The sequence below is a fragment of the Nothobranchius furzeri genome, chromosome 18, assembly GCF_043380555.1.
Source record: "Nothobranchius furzeri strain GRZ-AD chromosome 18, NfurGRZ-RIMD1, whole genome shotgun sequence".
Classification (NCBI taxonomy): Eukaryota; Metazoa; Chordata; class Actinopteri; order Cyprinodontiformes; family Nothobranchiidae; genus Nothobranchius; species Nothobranchius furzeri.
Window position 1 is genome coordinate 42554402 of NC_091758.1, and position 21854 is coordinate 42576255.

Here is a 21854-nt window from a genome sequence, read left to right on the forward strand (position 1 = left end):
GTTTATATAAGAATGGATGAAAATGCACTGTTTTCCAGCCCTGTTACTCATCTAAAAGCAGGTTGCTATTTCAGGCTTGTCTTAAATTTGCGTCAGTTTAATGAGTTTGAACACCAGGAGCTTTTTTACAGTACAGCTGAAGCTGCTGCGAGGGGCTCGCTGCTTCTTTATGATATCAGCACCTCCGTCTGAAGTGCTTTCAGCAGCTCGAGTGAACACGTTACCCACAGGCACGCCGGCTGCAGTGGAATCAAACGCAAAAAAATGCGAGCCCTAATTTATACGCTGTCAGATGTTTGCAGGAACATTCCACTAATTTGAATCCTGCAAATATGAAAAAAATAAATAAAAAAACACTAAACTTGTAATGAATGACAGGCAGTTAGCCAAATAAAGGTGGTGGATTCTGGAGAATTAACTCCCCCATGGCATCAAAGTGAGTAACAAACCTAAAAAAAAAAATAATAAAAGACAATCCTGCTACATATTATGAGGCTCGAATCCTTCTGATTGTGCTCTGGGCTTGTGTTTTCTTTGATGTTGCAGAGCATCCCATCCCAGACATGCTCAGACACGGACACACCAGCTACAGCGAGCCAATTACCACCACGTGTTGAGGAAATGTATTCAGAAGCATCTCAGCTGCATGAAGGACTGCTCGCTCAGAAGGTTTGGGAGTGCCCTGGTCTCTGTGGTAACGGGATGAATGCCAAACTCCTCCAGGGGACAAGAGGGGGGCAGGTTCAGAGGGTGGGAGGTGCAACAGTGCCCTCCGGTGGCACCACGAGGAACTGTCACTGAAACATGCACTACAATTCATGTACTGCAAAGTTTTTCCTTTTTAAACGACAGATTCATTTAAGAACTTTTGGATGTTTCCATGAGTTCATGTTCGAAAGGTGAGGAACTGAAAATGTTGTGTTCATGTTTTTTTTAATGTTCCAAACATCCATTGACTAGTGCATGCACATGTGCCAAAATATGCATTTTACTGCAGATTTTGATGAGGGAATTTAATGAGTTTGACATTTTTAGAAAACAATTTGGACTAATTAAGAGAAAAAGGCAAAGCTGCATAGATTTGCATCATATCAAACTAAAGTGAAATCATCTGTGATAATCTGCCTCTTATCCACGAGTGTTGTGATGAGCTGACAGCTTCAGCAGAGATTCCCAGATCCCCTTCTCCTCTGGTTCTCTCCTACAGCTCCTCCTGAACCCTGGGACTTCCTGGGGTCCCATGAAAGGCGCGCAGAAGAAACCACTACCAGACGACCTTTGTCTGATGTAACATTTAATTTGTTCAATATTCTAAAAACTATTTTAGTTTTTGCAAACCTGAACTGCTTTTGGGCTTTAGACAAAATCCAGGAACCTTTTATTTAAAAATCCGCATTTAAGGATCTTTCCTCCCTCTGTCAGCTGCTGGAAAACTCAGTTCAAACCTCAAATGCAAACCTCATATGGAGCAAACAAAAGCATCCAAACATGAAGAAAGTTCCTCTGAGCACAAGTAAAACTCCTGATATTAGTCGGTGTCGTGTTTTACAACGTGGACGCATTAAAGCAACATAAATCTCCAATTCCACCTTTAATCGCGGTGCTCGCTGACTTTTATGACTGATATAAAAATGCTGACCTCATGTAATAAAACCTCATTTATCTTTGCTGCTCAGCATACGTCTGACTCACTTTTTGATTAACTTCTCACTTTTCTTTTTGGTAATTTTCCAAGAGAATAATTGAACAAATGGATGGATTCCAAGCTTTTGACGTGTCTGCAGAAGTTCTTTGCCTCATTTTCCATTTTTAGCCTCATCACACCAGAGAAAATATCCATTGATTGATTCAAACTGCAGGTTTTGACGCACCTGCGATCAATTCTCTCATCTCTGGAGAGCAGTCAAATGGCTTCAACAATGGGAGGCGTTTTGTACCTGCCGCGCCCCATATGTCTGGTAATTCATCTTTCTTTTGATTTCATCATGTCATCGTTTATTTTTTGTCTCCACCCACCACACATGTCCACTATCTCCTGAATAAGTCAGACAATAATGACTTTGGCGTTAGACGTAAACTCTTATGATTCTTTAAAGACAAACGGACGCCCTGCAGGACTCCCTGGGCTCTCTGTGGCAGATTTATTCCTCATCCTGCTCACACACCCAGCTGGAGAGATTACATTTCATGCTAAATGAACGGCTTTGCTCGTAGTCGGGTAATTAATCATCTGCTGGGTCCTTTTCCGTTGCTCCTGCTGCACCATGGCCTCACCTGGAGACCTCTGCTTAAGAGAAAAAAAACACTGACATTTTTGTAATTAAGTGTTTTTTTCCACAGAGCACAGCAACTGGGGGGGCGGGGGGGGGCGATGGCACCACCTGATGGGGGGGGGGGGGTCACAGCGATGGCACCACCTGACTAAATGGTTTATATTGCCTTTAGGATCAATGAATATTGTTTGTTTTGTGGAAATGACTCGTGTTGTGTTGCTCCGAGACTAAAAAATAATCTCAATATAAAATGTTTTGATTTAAAACACACTGTGTGTGTGTGTGTGTGTGTGTGTGTGTGTGTGTGTGTGTGTGTGTGTGTGTGTGTGTGTGTGTGTGTGTGTGTGTGTGTGTGTGTGTGTGTGTGTGTGTGTGTGTGTGTGTGTGTGCTCTGTCTTCTCGATCCCCAGTGAGTCGTGGAGGATGGCTGCTTATACTGAGCCAGGATTCTCTGGAGGTTTCTTCCTGTTAAAAGAGAGTTTTCCTCTCCACTGTCGCTGCATGCTTGCTTAGTATGAGGATTGCTGTAAAGACGCTGATACTAGTCAGTGACTCGATGCAATTTGCTGGGTTCCTTATATAGGAAACATTTTTCTGATTGGCTTAATGAACTGGCCTGTACTGGAATGTTTATTATGTGAAGTGCCTTGAGACGACTCTTGTCGTGATTTGGCGCTTTATAAATAAACTTGAATTGAAAAATGAAGCAAGTAAAATTGTGTTCGTTTGTTTGCGCTTCTTGGAGGGGAGGAGCTCATACTGGTAAAGGAGATGAAAATATCTCAGTGGTCCTTGACTCCACCCTTAATCAAAAGTCGTGTAAAGAACATCTCTAGTACAATTAAAAAGTGCCAACATTCTTTCGGATATCTCCAATCATCAATGACACTTTTGGCAGAGTTACTAGGTCCTTGGTTAGAAGTCCCCTAAAGCCAAACCACCTTTGTCCAGTCTGTTCTTTCTGCCCATATTTGGACTAGTTTTCCACTCACTTTAGGAGAATGTCCCACATTCACCACTTTTAAAACTCAGATAAAACTTTGTGTTGCCATACATGCCGTGAAGGCCTGCAGTTGTTCTCAAAATCTCCATTTTAAGGAGGTGCATGACCTGCCCATGCACTGATGTCTTTGTCTCTTCTTTTTTCTCCTTTCATTATACAGTTGGATGTCATCTGCATAAAGATGTTAGGAGATTCCTGTTAAGGAGTTCAGGATATGCTGGAGTGGGAGCAGGTATAGGAGGAACAGTAGAAGTCCCAACACAGGACTTTGTGGTACATCATGGGTGAAGGAGGTGGAGGAGAGCCAAAACTTGGAGATAGACGGAGATGGAACACTCAGGATAAGAGGAGAACCACTCCAAAGAAGTTCCTGATAGGCATACCCAGTCTCTCAGCCGATCCAGTAGCAGTTGATGGTCAGCCAGAACAGAACAGTCCCCTGCGTCGCTGTGAAACTAATAAACGCAAAAAAAATAAAACATATGGGAGTGCCTTTGGATCCCACAGGAGCTAGGAAATGTTGCTGGGGAAAGGGATGTCTTGGTTTTCCTTCTGTTACCATGGATGGATGGTTGGATGTAGACTATAAGGAACCGCCATCCTGACAGCATGGCCACAAATTAATTTATATTCATGAACTGCGTATAATTTCTGGGAGTTTGTGAAAATTTTTGATTTACATTTGTGTCTTGGTTATTAAAAAATAACAATATATTTATGTGTATATATATATATATATATACACACACACACACACACACACACGTATGTATGTGTCTATCCTCCTCCTTGAACCGTCACCTTATCGTGGTGGAGGAGTTTGAGTGCCCCAATGATCCTAGGAGCTATGTTGTCTGGGGCACTTTGTGCCCCTGGTAGGGTCTCCCATGACAAATTGGTCTTAGCTGAAGGGTGAGACAAAGAACGGTTCAGAGGATCTTTCATGAATGTAAATTCAAAAAGTCTGAGTACCCGGCCCGGAGGGTTACCGGGGTCCAACCCTGGAGCCAGGCCTAGGACTGGGGCCCGTGAGCGAACGCCTGGTGGCCGGGCTTTCGCCCATGGGGCCCGGCCGGGCCCAGCCCGAACCGGATAGATTGGCTCATCCATCTGTGGACCCACCACCCGCAGGAGGAACATGAAGGGTCCGGTGCAGTGTGGATCGGGTGGCAGACGAAGGCGGGAGCCTTGGCGGTCCGATCCCTGGACAAGAAAACTGGTTATTGGGACATGGAACGTCACCTCTCTGGCGGGGAAGGAGCCGGAGCTTGTGGCAGAGGTTGAGCGGTACCGGCTAGATATAGTCGGACTCACCTCGACACATAGCATTGTCTCTGGAACCCAAGTCCTTGAGAGGGGTTGGACACTCTCCTTTGCTGGAGTTGCTCCGGGTGAGTGGCGGAGGGCTGGGGTTGGCTTTCTGTTAGCCCCGAGACTCTCTGCCTGTGTGTTGGGGTTTACCCCGGGGGACGAGAGGGTAGCTTCCCTGCGCCTTCGGGTCGTGGACTGGGTTCTGACTGTTGTTTGTGCTTATGGGCCAAATATCAGTTCAGAGTACCCACCCTTTTTGGAGTCCCTGGGACGAGTGCTAGATAGTGCTCCATCAGGGGACTCCATTGTCCTGCTGGGGGACTTCAATGCTCACGTGGGCAATGACAGCAAGACCTGGAGGGGTGTGATTGGGAGGAACGGCCAGCCTGATCTGAACTCGAGTGGTGTTTCGTTATTGGACTTCTGTGCAAGCCGCAGTTTGGCCATAATGAACACCATGTTCGAACATAAGGATGCCCACCGGTACACTTGGTACCAGGGCAGCCTAGGTCGCAGGTAGATGATAGACCTTGTAGTCGTATCATCTGACCTACGGCCGTATGTTTTGGACACCCGAGTGAAAAGAGGAGCGGAGCTGTCAACTGATCACCACCTGGTGGTGAGTTGGATCAGATGGCAGGGGAAGATGCCGCGTAGACCTGGCAGACCCAAACGCATAGTGAGGGTCTGCTGGGAACGCCTGGCAGAAGAACCTGTTAAGACGATCTTCAACTCTCACCTCCGGCAGAGCTTTGACCGCGTCCCAAGAGCAGTGGGGGACAATGACTCCAAGTGGGCCTTGTTCCACTCTGCGATTGTTGAGGCGGCTGTTGCTAGCTGTGGTCGTAAGGTGGCCGGTGCCAGTCGTGGTGGCACCCCCGTACCCGCTGGTGGACACCAGAGGTTCGGGGAGCCGTCCGGCTGAAGAAGGAGGCCTACAGGGCGTGGCTGGTCTGTGGGTCTCCGGAGGCAGCAGACAGGTACCGGATAGCCAAGCGGGGTGCAGCAGTGGCAGTTGCCGAGGCAAAATCTCGGGCGTGGGAGGAGTTTGGTGAGGCCATGGAGAAAGACTATCGATCGGCTCCAAAGAGGTTCTGGCAAACTGTCCGACGCCTCAGGAGAGGAAGGCAGCAACTCACTCACACTGTTTACATTGGGGATGGGGAGCTGCTGACGTCAACTGGGGCTATAGTCGGACGGTGGAAGGAATACTTTGAGGAGCTCCTCAATCCCACCTACGTGCATTCCTAGGAGGAACCAGAGCCGGGAGACCTGGGGATGGACTGTCCGATCTCAGGGGCAGAAGTTGCTGAGGTAGTCAAACAACTACACAGCGGTGGATGAGATTCGTCCTGGGTATCTCAAGGCTATGGATGTTGTAGGGCTGTCATGGTTGACACGTCTCTACAACATTGCGTGGTCATCGGGGGCAGTTCCTGTGGAGTGGCAGACCGGGGTAGTGGTCCCGATCTTTAAGAAGGGTGACCTGAGGGTGTGTTCCAACTATAGGGGGGTCACACTCCTCAGCCTCCCTGGAAAGGTCTACTCCAAGGTACTGGAGAGGAGGGTCCGATTGATAGTTGAATCTCAGATTGAGGAGGAGCAATGTGGTTTTCGTCCTGGTGTACACACACACACACACACGTATGTATGTATGTGTACATGTATATGTGTGTGTGTATATAAATATGTATATATATATATATATATATATATATATATATATATATATATATATATATATATATATATACACTGAATATATTTTATCAGTACACAAGTTTATTTTTCATCTTCTGGCTCAGACAGCACTGCCGAAAACATAAATCAACACAGCTAACCGAATATCGATATAAATGACCCCCATCAGCACTTTCTGGAGGAGCAGACAATTACCCGTCCAATTGTGAGAATGAAAGAAATCCACAGAAAAGAAAAATCACCTGCATTCACTCAGGCCTGCTCAGTCGGGATGCAGAGTTATGCGCGGCATAATTAATTCTCCATTAAGGCTGGATTGATGTTGCCTCCGTGATGCAAACAACCAGGCCATAATTGCTTCTGGTATTGCATCCACAGCTCTGCCTCATTACTGAAACAGATGCTAATGTGTTGAAGCTGCTTCAGGTTGGCAGGAGTGTGACTTGTTCCACTGTATTTAAGACGTTTGAGAGGAGTGCTGCAGCGAGGGAACAGGAAGTCGGAAATGCATCCTAGTGTGCCGTGGCAGGAGGACGGGATCTTGGCCAGTTTGAGAAACCATGTTTTTGAATGACAGGTGGGACTTAAAGATGGTAAATGGCCTGTATGTGTGTAGCACCTTCTTAGGGTCTACAACCCCCCCCAGGGCGCTTCACAGCACCATCAGTCATCCACACATTCACACGTTGGAGCGAGGAGCTACGATATGGCCACAGTTGCCCTGGGGCGCTCTGATGGAGGCGGGGCCCGCTGTACACAGGCACCACCGGTCCCTCTGACCACCACCAACAGGCAATGTGGGTTAAGTGTCGTGCCCAAGGACACAACAGCAGCATTCTCTGGTTGGAGCCGGGATCAAACCTGTAACCTTCCCATTACTGGACAACCTGCTCTACCTCCTGAGCTGCTGCTGTCCCTATCCTAGAAGAAACCCCACCCCGTCACCTGTGGACGGTTCCCACCACCACCCTCTTGGCTGCGTCATGTCTTGTCACTCCCGGAAAATACAAAAATGGACCTGAGAGCAGGGCTGTAAGAGGGGCGGGGTGATTGATACCCATCATGCTGAGCTGATGTAGCCACGAGCTAACTGAGGTCAACGAAGCTAACAGAGGTCGGCGGGTGCTTTTGGACAGGTGGAGCCACTCTGCTGTCCTCGGCCTTTTAAGCTCTAACACCTAAACGGATGAGTAACAAAACAATCACCCCGAGTTGTCATGAATGTAAACTAGATCCATTAAACCGAACATGTTTTGCACGAGGCTGCAAACGTGTTTATTTCTGAGTTAATGAGAAATGTTTTATTTGAGAATTACAGTTTTCAGTTATTTTCTCTCCTCGCTTGTGCACGTGGCCAATCAAGGTAGGTTATTGAAGCTCTGTCCACTTAATCGTCCGCACTATGGGCACGACTATAATTACCAAGTTACAAGTCAAGCGTTTCATGTTAGTTACTAAAGGCTGGATCCCAGTTCCATAACATGGAACGACTTTCAGCTCTTTCCTTCAGAGATCGCCACAGCTGTCGTTACTTGGTGCTACGTGTAGGAGCCATTATTGTTTTGGTTTAGATTATATTATGGTCTAAATTTATTTTGATAATGTTTTATGTACATTTCAGTTTATTGCACTATGGTTTGTATTTCCTTTGACCACTGGTGGCACTGCGGAGCCTATAAAGGTGTTGAGGCTGCAGTGCACTGGCGTTTTGTGGGTGACGGGAGGTCACACGGTTTTTACCGCTTCGTTTGGTTTCATATGCCACATCTAATTTGCCGTTATAACTTTCATCATTTACATAAACCTGGACAAGAAATAGCCATTGTGGACCCAGCTTGTGATCGTCATCATATTCAATAAATGGGACAATAAACCCAAACCCGCTTTCTGCCTGGACAATATTGTTGAAGCGAGTCATTGCCTCCACCCGCACCCGAGGGTGACTAAAAGTGGGACTTGATAGTCACTACACTACGTCAGACTCCTTGTCTAGTATTTGATAACTATTAAAGACTAAAAACACAAATGGCACGTCACAAAATGTTTATTTGTTCATAAACTCCAAAAATATCTACGTAGAAAAACGATGAAGCCTCTCGCCGTGGCGCTTGAGTTCACGACTTTCATCGCTTTAGTCTTAAAGTCTATTTTTCCCACTGATGGGACGCAAATATGAAAATAACAACTCGAGTCTCTTTACATCTTTTTCATCCGTTTTTTGGGTCTCTGGTTGAAGACGGGTGATGTTCCCATCAGGGAGTCGGGCGAGTGTGAGGCGTAGCTGCCTTCAGACGCGACGCCGCTGGGGGACGGAGCCATGGCTCCTCCGGACTCGCTCATGGTGGACATGGGCCCTCCCTCTTCAAACACATCTCCACCTAGAACCCCATGGTGGTGATGATGATGGTGATGATGGCCAACGCTTTGGCCTTCCTCGCTGTCCTGAGGTTCCATCTTTACTTGGGGCCACAGAGGAGAGTTGTTGGCTCCGCCTCCACCTCATGAGAGCATTTAAACACATTTGCAGTCATTTTCAATAAAAGTACCAAAGTTTACTTGTTATCATTTCATTGCAAATGTCTATTAGATTATTCATTTATACCCAGAAGAAGAAAGCAGTGGCCTTACCTGAGGTATGGGGAGAGTGGTCCACATCCAGGCCAGAAGACGGCCTCTCTGCGTGGGCTCCTAGCACTCCCATCGGCAAAGCCTGGTCCCCAGAGGCCGGGTCGGCCTCAGGCTGTTCGCTATCAGGGAAGGGGATGTCACTTATGGCCTCATCCTTGATTTTTGGAGACTTGGTGTCTTCAAGAACCTTCTCCGGATTCACCAGCCGCTCATACTCCTCCGACAGGTCCTTAGTTACCTGGAATTAAAAGAATTACAGACTTGATTCTGCTGTTCAGAAATGCAAACGCTGAATCTGGATGACTAGAAACAATCAAACGGATGAGCCTCTGAAAATCACCTGCAGCATGTAGGTGTGGTAGTCTTTGATCCTAACTTGCCAGAAGCGCTGTAGGCCCAGCACGCTGCCGATGCCCACCTCGTGAAAAACCTGCTCTACCACGTCTGGGAAGGGACTGGCTCCCAGCCTCGCCTCACGGTCCACCGCCACTCTGAGCAGGTTGGTGACACGCAGGTAGTGCTCATGGACTAGGTCGGTGAAGGTCTCCAGCACACTTTCCTGGGCAGACTCAAAGCCGGCATGGGCCAGCACTGTGGCCACTGACTGATAGAGGAGCTGCCTGCAGGATGGCCAGCTCAGCTCTGTGACAGGTTCGCCTTTACCTCTGAAATGTGTGGAAACCAGAGCAAGTGTAAGTCTGATAAATTGTGCAAAAAAATGTAAACTATTGAATCTCCTTGGTGTTTTGCTTGAACTTGTCAAAAGTTTGACTTCTTGAATAGAAATGAAGTCGACTTAAAGTCAAAAAGAGTGGTAACAAACTCGAGCTTACTTAAAGAATTCACTCTCAGGGTCACTATGGCGAAGCTGAAAGGGCTGGCTGGGAGCTTTGCTGTCTACAGGGAGCAGATCATCTGGCACAACAGGGGGGGTGGGGGGACGGAGAGGCAAGTTGGGATCAGCTTCCTGCAGCCGGCTGCCACCCTCAGAGGATGTAGAGCTCTGGCCCTGACCCTGGGCCGCCGCCAGAAGAGCGCGGAGACGACGAGCGTGCTGGCACAGCTGCACCGTGTGGATGGTGAGGCTGCACGGCTCTGAGGGGATGTCCAGCATTGTGGTGGGGCGCGGGCGCTGGGCTGATGGCTGGTGGAGAGGAGGGTCTTGCATCTCCACGGAACGAAACTCTCTCTGAAGCAAGTCAAAGGAGCTACGACTGGGAGGAGCCCCTGAGGGGCCAGGGATCTCACCCCAGTACCGCATCATAATGGCGGGTGATGTAAGCTTGGAGAGAAGAGAAATTGTCAATGAAAAATATTAAACACAAAACTATTCTGAAGTTGTTTTTTCTACTTAATAACTGACTCAAAACTCCTTTACACCGAATTACTGTTTACTGTAATTACTATAATACTTGTGTTGTAAAGTCAAGACAACAGCCACCATGATCAACTCAATAGGGCATTTCTCAGACTTCCAACAATTCAAGTGTAAATCAAAACTTAAATAATAAAACCTAAATAAACGCACAAAAACCAATTTAAACCTGCATTATTTTCTCTTTTCTGCGGATTCCGGTAAATTTAAAAGCGCGTGACGCCAAAAATCAACCAATCAGTCTAAATTAACACCGGAGCAACGTGGAAAATGGAAAAATACTGAATCATTCGCTAAAAGACTCGTGATCGTTTGATTGCATCTCAAAGATCCTAGAAATAAAAAATGGCACAAATTCGAATAGCACTGGAAAATGGCCTGCATACAACGTGTTAAATATTACAAATAATAATAGTGTATGCATGCCGAATGGCACGATTTTCAAATGCATTCGTTTGAGTTAAGGATCAATTCCAAAAAATGAAACCTGATGGATGAAAATACTGAGCAACTCTTGAAAAATCACAAATCTGACAAGGGTTTGGCGGTACAGGATTTAACGTGAACGGTATCGAGATTGCTGTAGAAAAAGAAAGAAAGAAACCAATAACTATAAAATTATGCATATTTTAGGGTAATTCTAATTGATAAATCATAAATAGATATGATAAAATGCGGCACTTACCCACCAAATGACAAAATTACGGTAAATATTTCTATTCAGTCTGACGGAAGCTAAACTGCGACTGCTTCCGCGTCTAGGTCCTTGCTGATAAACAACCCGGTTTCTGACTTGACAATTATTATTTCCGCTTCCATTTTATCCAGCTAAACGAAATAATTTACTCTTAAATTTTGAAAACAATTATTATTACTATTTTAGATATAATTTTAGCTTCGTTTTCTTCCGGTGTGGAGGCGTTGTGTCATGTTTACTAAATTATTTCGTACGAACTCATTTTACAGTTGCACCAAACAAACATGGCCGCGTCCCCGATTACAGACGTGAGGAATATGGACGAAGAAAACAGCTCTGAAGTGAAAACCGAGGACAGTTTAGCGCCTGAAAATGGAGACAAACGCAAAGAAGAAGAAACGTCTGGAAGTAGCGAGACGGTGGATCCGTTCAAGAAACCAGCCATGTTCGCAGTTCCTCCCAACAAACGCGTCGCCTCAACAGCCGAGCCAGGATGCCAACAGAAGAGCCGTGTTGCAGACAGACCCGAGGAGACAACGTCTGATGCTGCCGGTGACAGTAAAATACTGGAAAAAACACAAAGACTAGACGAAAGTACTGTAAAAGAGCGGAGACAGGAATTTAAACCGGAGGTGGCTCCTGTCAAAGCTGGAAAGTTCCCCCCTCTCCCGTACACAGAGCCGCCCTGGGGGGGCCCTCCGTCAGACATCCCCTACTCACTGGAAATCCTTAAAAACGGCACTATAGTGGACACAGTCCCCCTCACTCACAGCAGCTACTTTGTAGTTGGACGTCTGCCAGTGTGCCACGTGTCCCTGGAGCATCCGTCCATCTCCAGGTACCATGCAGTGATCCAGTTTCGGGGACAATCTGGAGAGGAGGGCTGTGTGGGAGAGGAGAGGGGCTTTTACATTCATGACCTGGGCAGCACGCATGGCACGGTGGTAAACAAAAACAAAGTCCCCCCGAAGACCTACGTCAGGCTGCATGTGGGTCACGTTTTGAAGTTTGGGGGGAGTACTCGGCTGTTTGTCCTGCAGGTGGGTCTCAGAAACCGTGAATGATTGAGATTGAATGTTGAGTAGTTTTAAGCTAATTTACATTTGAACACTCTGCATGCACATCTAAAGTTTTATCATTCTGGATCTTCAGTCGAGGGCCGCACAAAGGCCCTCCTGGAACCACAAATGGCCCAAGGGCCACACTTTGGGCACCTCTGGTTTAAATGCTGTTTGTGTATCATCATCTTGGAAGAGTGAGTTCTTCACTGTGAAACGAGATCATCTCTACATATCCCCCGTTCCTTTATGTGATGTGGAAAAATAAATGTATTCCTGTAGTACCCCTCAGAAGCCGCTCTAACATAAGGAGCTCTCCATTTCCTTCACAGGGTCCAGAGTTTGATGAGGAAGAGGAGTCTGAGCTGACGGTGACAGAGCTGAGGGAGCGAGCTCGCAAACAGAGAGCAGAGCTGGAGAAAAGGATGATGGGAAACCTTTCTGACGGAGAGGAGGAAGAGGAGGAGGTTAGGGAGGAAGGGAGCACCAAGGCTCAAAGCAAAAAAGTCGATTCAGGCTGCACATGGGGGATGGGTGAGCGGACCTCCTTGACTTTATGACGTTTGGTTTTTAGTTGAGATTCGGTTTAAATCATCGGCTCTCGTTGTGATCCCTCTGCACCCACAAATTCCTCATGCAGATGAAGAGGCAGCTCCAGAGGAAGATGAGAATGAGGAAAACCCTTTTTCTACGGAGTTCCTTGAAGACCAGGAAGCGGCGTATCTGAAAGACCCAAAGAAAGCTCTGCAGGGGTTCTATGACAGAGAGGGTGAGACTCTGCAGACTCGTCCTGTTTCTTATTTTTAAATGTTGTTTCTAATCCGAGCATCTGCATCTCAGGAGAGGAGCTGGAGTTTGAGTATGAAGACAAAAACCACGGCACGTGGCTCTGTAGAATAAAGTAAGTCTTTTCAAATCTTTAATGAAATTCATTAAGGAAAATCTTTAACGTTTATGTTTGTTCACCAGGCTGCCGGTGGATGATGCAGCGGGGCGTCAGCTGGTTGCCGAGGTAACCCACACAGGGAAGAAGAAGGAGGCAGCTGTCCAGTGCTGCCTCGAGGCTTGTCGGATGCTGGAGGCCAGAGGGCTGCTGCGACAGGAAGCAGGTAAACTCAGCTTGGAAAGAATGCTCCACGAGAGCGAGACTTGTTACTGTACTCAGAGATGTGGTGATTTTAGTGTCCCGTAAGAGGAGGAAGAAGAACTGGGAGGATGAGGACTACTACGACAGCGACGATGACACCTTTCTGGATCGTACCGGGACTGTGGAGAAGAAGAGGCAGGAGCGGATGAAGAAGGCGGGAAAGCTTGAGGAGCGGCCCGACACCTTCGAGTCTTTGGTAAACATGTCTGGTGGTGCCACAGAGCACGGGAATGTTAAAGAAAGCGGTTTTTAAAAAGCTGAAAAGGTTTAAGAGAAGAAATTCTTGTGCTTTTCATCCAGTTGAGTGGAGTCCTGTGTAAAAGTTCTGATCTTTTTCACTTCTTTATGTTTTGCTGAAAAAACTTATTCCTGTTCTAATACCCAAATATCTGCTCTGAAACAGGGAAATAGTGCAAATAATTCCTCACACGTTCCTTTTTAGTTACGCCAGCCAGAGCCGTCCTGGCGGAGGTAACTTAAACGTGTTTTTCTGTCCTGCAGGTGGCCAAGCTGTCTGCAGTGGAAACGGAGCTGGCAGACACGCAGAGAAAACTCAACACTGGTAGACAAGGTGCGTCACGGGCCACCACCTGCAGACAGCTTTAAAGGCTTCTGTGTGTGGGGGCTCAACTTTGACTCTCTGCAGACTCTTCGTCCTCCTCCACCGAGGACTCGCTGGACGCCTTCATGACAGCGGTGAGAAGCGAGGCATCGATGGACGCTGTGGAGCGCAGGAAGCTTCATGTGCACGTGGCTGACCTGCGTAAAGAGGCGCAGAGGCTTCGTAAACTGGTGGACCTGACGCGGCCGGCGCAGATGCCCTCACTTCTCCCCGGGTGAGGTTTCGGCGGCGTGCTTACGACCTCCTTTAAATACAAAAATCTTAAGTCCACTTAAAGTTATTTTGTGTTGTTGTGAAAGTGGGAGCTCAGAGGGAGAGAAGCCTAAAAAAACCTTACCGCTGTTTGGAGCCATGAAGGGAGGAAGCAAGTTTAAACTGAAGACCGGGACCATCGGGGTGGGTGATCCAGAAAGATGAAGGTACTCCTAGAGTCAGTCTCGGTTACCTGCTGCTCACGCTTTTCCCACCTGCAGAAGCTGCCTCCCAAGAGGCCCAGCCTGCCTGCAGAGCTCTTCAACATGAAAGAGCTTCCGCCTGGTGGGGAGGAGGAGGAGGAGGAGGAAGAAGCTGGGATAAATAAAGATGGAGATGAATGTAGCATCGCTGAGTCTAAAGCTGATGAAGAAGAGTTCAGTGCATCCATATCTGAGGAGAACACTCCTTTGAAAGAAGAGTCCTCGGAGGTCAAAGGTGAGAAGGTTCCTCCTAAAAGATCAGCTGGGATGTTCTACCACTAGGTGGCAGTGCTGTGTGGAAAGGCTGTGAACGCTCTGATGGTAAAGTTTAGAACTTCCAGATTTTATTTCTGCTTGTTTATCAGAAAAAATCCACAAACCGAAGAGAAGCGATGAAGCGGAGCAGCAAGCCTGCGTGAGCAGCAGGAAGTCGGTAACCCCTCCAAGTCCAGGTGGGTCTCCATGTTTGCCCGTCCTCCTAAACGAGCTGCAGTTAAGACGCCCAAACCCCAGTCATATGATGGTCCTGGGAGGGACAAGGGTGAACAAAGATCTAAGTAGATGTGCTTGGACGTGCGTTCAGGAAAAATGGTGTCAAATCATTTTAATGTGAGTTAACTTGTAATAAACCAGGTGGGACATCAGGCTGAGCGTTCATCTGTGAAAAATCATCAGATTCTGAACAAAAATAATTGTTTTTGCATCATAAACATAAGTTTAGAAACGCTCTCGGGTGAAGAAGCAGAAACCAAACACTTTTTAGAGGTTTTTGTTACAAGAGCTGAAATAAAAGTCCAAACTTAAAGGAGCCGGAATTCACCGTGTTGTTTTTGTTTGGGTCCTTAATATCTGGACGAGTCATTTTAATCATTATCTTTGAAATAATTAAATCAATAATCCTATTTAAGACCCTTTGTGATGACTTTTAACCTGTTGTCTATTAGGGGCTGCATGACTTCATTTTTTTTAAAGTCGACAGTCAAGTAATGAAAATCGAGTTGACTTTGACTAGTCGTTGATGACGTCATACACCTGAAGCGGGTTTGCCGGAGTTTTTGAAAATTAAAATTACGTCCACATTTTCTAAGTTAACACATTTCTTTTAACAACGGTGGTTTCTGCATCCTGCTTCAGCCCTCCCCCATCCCCCTGCTTCAGCCTTCCCCCGTCCCCCTGCTTCAGCCCTCTCCCCCTGCGCAGCGGCCGCTAACCCCAAAATTCCACTACCTCCGCTCCGCTGCGCTCCGGCACAAACTCCGCGGCAAAATCGGTCCCGTTGTAGTCAATCAGAGCTGTTCCACTACTGCGGCCATGCGGCGCAGTGTGCCGCCCGCCGTTCCGGCGTCCGGCAAAATAGGATCGATTCTATTTTTGCCGGACGCCGGAGCACCTCCTCAGTCAATGGACAGAAATCACAACCGCCCAACAGGAAAGGGAGCAAGCACAACTTCCGTTATTTCACAATAAATCGATAAACAAAAAGCGTTTTTTGTTTCATATGAACAGGTTTAACAACTTTTAACAACTATCAATGGCGGCTGAATTTTAAATGCATAAAAATAAGCCATAAATACAGTTTCCACTAACAAAGTAGTCACCCTTTGTTGATCCAAACACTGCTGATCTCTCAACACAAATGATGGGCAGATTGAACAGTTCATTTCGATGCTTCTCCCACACAACGGGTGTTTGGATCTAACTTCCGCGTTTATTGCTCGGACTGTATCGCAAGATCTCGAAAATCCCGCACATGCCTGTTTGCGCACCTCAGGTCTCCGCACCGGGGCGGAGCCGTTGTAGAGCGGTTACCAGTAAAAATTGAGTTTGGAAGCGAGCGGCTGCGGAAGGCGGGGCGGAGCGGAGCTAGTGGAATCTTGGGGTTACTCACTGATGCGCCTGCAGCCTCTCGGAGTTCCTGCTGCTCTAAACATTAAAATAATTATTTCATTTTCTGTAACCTCACTTCTGATTACCTTCATTGGTGTCTGTTTGTTGCAACCAGCAGGTACAAAAACTAGCTTGGTTTATTTGACTATTTTTCTGTCCTGCCTGTTTATTATCTTCTTGCATCTCCTCTCAATCCTAAAGAAAAACTGCTACCTGGATTTATGAGTTACCTTTGAACTGCAGTTCTAAAAGATCTACCGACCGCAAAAACGGGGGTGCACACCGGCTGCACTAGTGAGGTGTGTCACTGGAGGACAGAACAAGTGATGTGCTCCGCTCCACAGCAGCGAAACACATCAGGCACAAAAAAAAAAGACAGAAAACATAATAGGAAATGAGCCGACATGAATGATCGCGTGTTAAATTTGTTTTTGAGGTGGTGACACCTCCTTGAACCGTCACCTTATCGTGGTGGAGGAGTTTGAGTGCCCCAATGATCCTAGGAGCTATGTTGTCTGGGGCACTTTGTGCCCCTGGTAGGGTCTCCCATGACAAATTGGTCTTAGGTGAAGGGTGAGACAAAGAACGGTTCAGAGGATCTTTCATGGATATACAATCAAAGAGTCGGAGTACCCGGCCCGGAGGGTTACCGGGGTCCCACCCTGGAGCCAGGCCTGGGGTTGGGGCCTGTGGGCGAGCGCCTGGTGGCCGGGCTTTCGACCATGAGGCCCGGCCGGGCCCAGCCTGAACCGGATAGATGGGCTCATCCATCTATGGACCCACCACCCGCAGGAGGAACATGAAGGGTCCGGTGCAGTGTGGATCGGGTGGCAGACCAAGGCGGGAGCCTTGGCGGTCCGATCCCCAGACAAGAAAACTGGTTATTGGGACATGGAACGTCACCTCGCTGGCGGGGAAGGAGCAGGAGCTTGTGGCAGAGGTTGAGCGGTACCGGCTAGATGTAGTCGGACTCACCTCGACACATAGCATTGGCTCTGGAACCCAAGTCCTTGAGAGGGGTTGGACACTCTCCTTTGCTGGAGTTGCTCCGGGTGAGAGGCGGAGGGCTGGGGTTGGCTTTTTGTTAGCCCCAAGACTCTCTGCCTGTGTGTTGGGGTTTACCCCGGGGGACAAGAGGGTAGCTTCCTTGCGCCTTTGGGTCGTGGATTGGGTTCTGACTGTTGTTTGTGCTTATGGGCCAAATATCAGTTCAGAGTACCCACCCTTTTTGGAGTCCCTGGGACGAGTGCTAGATAGTGCTCCATCAGGGGACTCCATTGTCCTGCTGGGGGACTTTAATGATCACATGGGCAATGACAGCGTGACCTGGAGGGGTGTGATTGGGAGGAACGGCCCACCTGATCTGAACTCGAGTGGTGTTTCGTTATTGGACTTCTGTGCAAGCCGCAGTTTGGCCATAACGAACACCATGTTCGAACATAAGGATGCCCACCGGTACACTTGGTACCAGGGCAGCCTAGGTCGCAGGTCGATGATAGACCTTGTAGTCGTATCATCTGACCTGCGGCCGTATGTTTTGGACACCCGAGTGAAGAGAGGAGCGGTGCTGTCAACTGATCACCACCTGGTGGTGAGTTGGATCAGATGGCAGGGGAAGATGCCGCGTAGACCTGGCAGACCCAGACGCATGGTGAGGGTCTGCTGGGAACACCTGGCAAAAGAACCTGTCAAGACGATCTTCAACTCCCACCTCCAGCAAAGCTTTGACCGCGTCCCGAGAGCAGTGGGGGACATTGACTCCAAGTGGGCCTTGTTCCACTCTGCGATTGTTGAGGCGGCTGTCACTAGCTGTGGTCGCTACGTGGCCGGTGCCAGTCGTGGTGGCAACCCCCGTACCCGCTGATAGACACCAGAAGTTCGGGGAGCTGTCAGGCTGAAGAAGGAGGCCTACAGGGCGTGGCTGGTCTGTGGGTCTCCGGAGGCAGCAGACTGGTACCGGATAGCCAAGCGGGGTGCAGCAGTGGCAGTTGCCGAGGCAAAATCTCAGGCGTGGGAGGAGTTTGTTGAGGCCATGGAGAAAGACTATCGATCGGCTCCAAAGAGGTTCTGGCAAACTGTCGGGCGCCTCAGGAGAGGAAGGCAGCAACTCGCTCACACTGTTTACATTGGGGATGGGGAGCTGCTAACGTCAACCGGGGCTATAGTTGGACGGTGGAAGGAATACTTTGAGGAGCTCCTCAATCCCACCTACGCACATTCCGAGGAGGAACCAGAGCCGGGAGACCTGGGGATGGACTGTCCAATCTCGGGGGCAGAAGTTGCTGAGGTAGTCAAACAACTACACAGCGGTGGAGCGCCGGGGGCGGATGATATTCGTCCTGGGTATCGCAAGGCTATGGATGTTGTAGGGCTGTCGTGGTTGACACGTCTCTGCAACATTGCGTGGTCGTCGGGGGCAGTTCCTGTGGAGTGGCAGACCGGGGTGGTGGTCCCCATCTTTAAGAAGGGTGACCTGAGGGTGTGTTCCAACTATAGGGGGATCAGCCTCCCTGGAAAGGTCTACTCCAAGGTACTGGAGAGGAGGGTCCGATCGATAGATGAATCTCAGATTGAGGAGGAGCAATGTGGTTTTCGTCCTGGCCGTGGAACTGTGGACCAGCTCTATACCCTTGCAAGGGTGATGGAGGGGGCATGGGAGTTTGCCCAGCCAATCCACATGTGTTTTGTGGATTTGGAGAAGGCTTATGACCGTGTTCCCAGGGGCACCCTATGGGTGACTGTCCAGGAGGATGGGGTGGGTGGCTTTCTGTTAAGGGCCATTCCGTCCCTTTACCAGAGGAGCGTAAGTTTGGTCCGCATAGCCGGTAGTAAGTCGGACATGTTCCCGGTGAGGGCTGGACTCCGCCAGGGCTGCCCTTTGTCACCGGTTCTGTTCATTACCTTTATGGACAGAATTTCTAGACGCAGCCGTGGTTTGGAGTGTGTCGAGTTTGGTGGCTGGAGAATCTCGTCTCTGCTTTTTGCGGTTGATGTGGTCCTCCAAGCTTCATCCAGCTCTGACCTTCATTTCTTGCTGGGTAGGTTCGTGGCCGAGTGTGAAGCAGCTGGGATCAGCACCTCCAAATCTGAGACCATGGTTCTCGACAGGAAAAGGGTGGCTTGCCAACTCCGGGTCGGGGGAGAGGTCCTACCTCAAGCGGAGGAGTTTAAGTATCTTGGGGTCTTGTTCACGAGTGAGGGTAGGAGGGATCGGGAGATCGACAGGCGGATTGGTTCAGCGTCTGCAGTGATGCGGATGCTGAGCCGATCTGTCGTGGTGAAGAGGGAGCTGAGCCAGAGAGCCAGGCTCTCGATTTACCAGTCGATCTACGTCCCAATCCTCACCTATGGTCATGAGCTTTGGGTAATGACGGAAAGAACGAGATCGCAGATACAAGCGGCCGAAATGAGTTTCCTCCGTAGGGTGGCCGGGCTCAGCCTTAGAGATAGGGTGAGGAGCTCGGACATTCGGGAGGGACTCGGAGTAGAACCGCTGCTCCTCCGGATCGAAAGGAGTCAGTTGAGGTGGTTTGGGCATCTGGTCAGGATGCCTCCTGGACGCCTCCCTGGGGAGGTGTTTCGGGCACGTCCTGCCGGCAGGAGGCCCCCGGGTCGACCCAGGACACGTTGGAGAGGTTACATCTCCAATCTGGTCCGGGAACGCCTTGGGGTCCTGCCGGAGGAGCTGGTGGAGGTGGCCGGGGAGAGGACGGTCTGGAGCTCCCTAGCTGGGATGCTGCCCCAGCGACCCGGACCTGGATAACCGGAGGAAGATGACGATGACGAGGTAGCGACACCTAATTTGATAACGTTACTGTGGCCGTGCTCAGGACGCAGATGTCTGGAGCGTGTCAACAATCAGACCTTTGCATGCGCAAGCTGGTTAAGGTTAGGATGGGGGTGAGGGGAAGGTTAAATTGCAAGAGGGTAAAGGTCACAATTCGGTCAAATGTCCATTTTATGGCGGGCGTCAGACACCGACGCTCTGGCACAGCGCGTCGCCTCCCAACGCGCAGGAGTTCATCACCTGCTGTCCTTTCCGAGGACTGCATCTTGTTCATCATTATCACGTGACAGCGACTAGTCTATGCAAGGTATAAAACGTCACTACAGAGCAGTGAAGTCGACTAGTCGATACAACCCCTTTGGTCTAAAAATCTTTATCATCCCCAAATAATTGTTTACATTTAAGAGAAAATCCACTTTTGTGAAAATAAAAACAGAAACGTAAATTAGAAGTAATTCCTTTGAGCACTTTGCTGTTAAATCCTTTATTGTTGAATAAAATAATGTCGTTTGTGTAAACGATGTTTTTTCCAACCAGATCAAACTTTATTTATAAAACTGTTGCATGTTGGATTCACCTTTACTGTTTTCACCTGTGTCCACAGACCCGAAGGCAGGGGGCGACGCAGAGCCAGCTGCAGACCCCAGTCCCAAAAAGAAGAAACGCATGATGGGCCCCAGCAGAGTAGGCCCCCCCCACACACACACACACACACACACACACACACACACACACACGCACACACACACACACACACACACACGCGCACACACTGGACTCAGCATGAACTGATGTCTTCCTGGTGTCTCCTCAGCCCCCAGTCCAGCTGACAGGAGAGTATCCACAGGATGACCCAGAATATTCAGTGTGGATGCCTCCTGCAGGTAACTTCTCCAGATCTTTCAACATCTCCTGAAAGAGATCCTCAGGAATAAAAGAAGTAAAGAAGCTCCTACAGTCCCGTTTGTGCAGCTCGAGCGGTTTTATTGTTCACAGCAGTGCAGATCAGAGTCACTGCAGGGTGACGAGATGAACCTGAGTCTGAGATTTCATGGAAGCTCTTGCTGCTCTGGTTCTGAAGTTGTCCACATCTCTGCTCTCGTAGGTCAGACTGGAGACGGCCGCACTCACCTCAACGACAGATACGGCTACTGAGGAGGGACACCGCAGATCGGTTTCTACTTGCTCTCATCGTCCCATCTCATCCCTACATCTCCGCATCATGTCTCAGACTGTGACAAAGAGAGAACACGATGTTAGAACTCGTCCTGCTCCTCGACGGAGAGCGCTGGAGTCGTTTTGTTTCATCTCAGCAGCATCCTCTCTGCCGCCACCTTTTCCTTTTTTCCTCTGAAGGAGGGAATTGTAGCAGGGAGGGAAAAGCATTCAAGCAGCTTTTCTGACCATCTGGACACTTGGATGGAGTACTGGATGAAACGTAAGCTGATAATGACTCAAGCTAAGTGGAGTGTGTTTGTGACCGCGCACGTACACACACACACTGCCCAAAGTTCTCTTTTTAACGAGATTGCCTTGGTGAGCGCTCGGTGTGTGTTTACTCCAAGCAGGATTCTTTTTGGGAAATATCTTCTGCTTCTTGTTCCTGAAGCATCTCGCTCACTTCCCTCCGTCTCCTGTTTGGTTTCGTAACACAATAAATGTAAAATGTATTTTGTTGAATAATAAAATTGTTACACTTCTGGGAAGTTGCTGGAAGTTTCTACGGGCTGCTGGAAAGCATGTCTGGATCTGATCTGCCTCCATAAGGGTTGTGAACAACATTACGTATTACAGGCATCTCTTTGAACAGCCTCAGTTAGGAGAAAAGGAGAATATGTCTAGTTCATGACAGAAATGATCAGAAGAGTAGAAAAGGGTAGGGCACAGGGGAAAAAATAAGGGCTGCATTA

The 21854-nt window shown here is 48.5% G+C and overlaps 2 protein-coding genes across 4 annotated transcripts; one reads left to right on the forward strand and one right to left on the reverse strand.

The window, feature by feature from the left end:
* Positions 1-8316: 8316 nt before the first annotated feature.
* Positions 8317-11089, reverse strand: supt7l (SPT7 like, STAGA complex subunit gamma). 3 transcript variants are annotated; one of them, XM_015975438.3, is made up of 5 exons: positions 10977-11089; positions 9750-10198; positions 9257-9581; positions 8917-9154; positions 8317-8786 (listed from the first exon to the last, which is right to left on the reverse strand). In XM_015975438.3, the coding sequence occupies exons 2-5, from the start codon at positions 10178-10180 to the stop codon at positions 8485-8487; spliced, it is 1296 nt and encodes a 431-aa protein (XP_015830924.3). In that variant the 5' UTR covers positions 10181-10198; positions 10977-11089; the 3' UTR covers positions 8317-8484. The 3 variants fall into 3 exon arrangements, with proteins under 3 accessions (XP_015830924.3, XP_054586173.2, XP_054586172.2); XM_054730198.2 differs by having other exon boundaries at positions 10981-11033; XM_054730197.2 differs by lacking the exon at positions 10977-11089 and adding an exon at positions 10779-10797.
* Positions 11090-11207: 118 nt separating this feature from the next.
* On the forward strand, positions 11208-21262 carry slc4a1ap (solute carrier family 4 member 1 adaptor protein). Its single transcript, XM_054730196.2, has 14 exons — positions 11208-12028; positions 12379-12580; positions 12687-12815; positions 12887-12947; positions 13016-13155; positions 13229-13389; positions 13695-13764; positions 13840-14029; positions 14115-14211; positions 14289-14505; positions 14636-14722; positions 20549-20628; positions 20759-20828; positions 21050-21262. Exons 1-14 carry the CDS (start codon positions 11273-11275, stop codon positions 21097-21099), a joined length of 2310 nt encoding a protein of 769 aa, XP_054586171.2. The 5' UTR covers positions 11208-11272; the 3' UTR covers positions 21100-21262.
* The last annotated feature ends 592 nt before the right edge of the window (positions 21263-21854 follow it).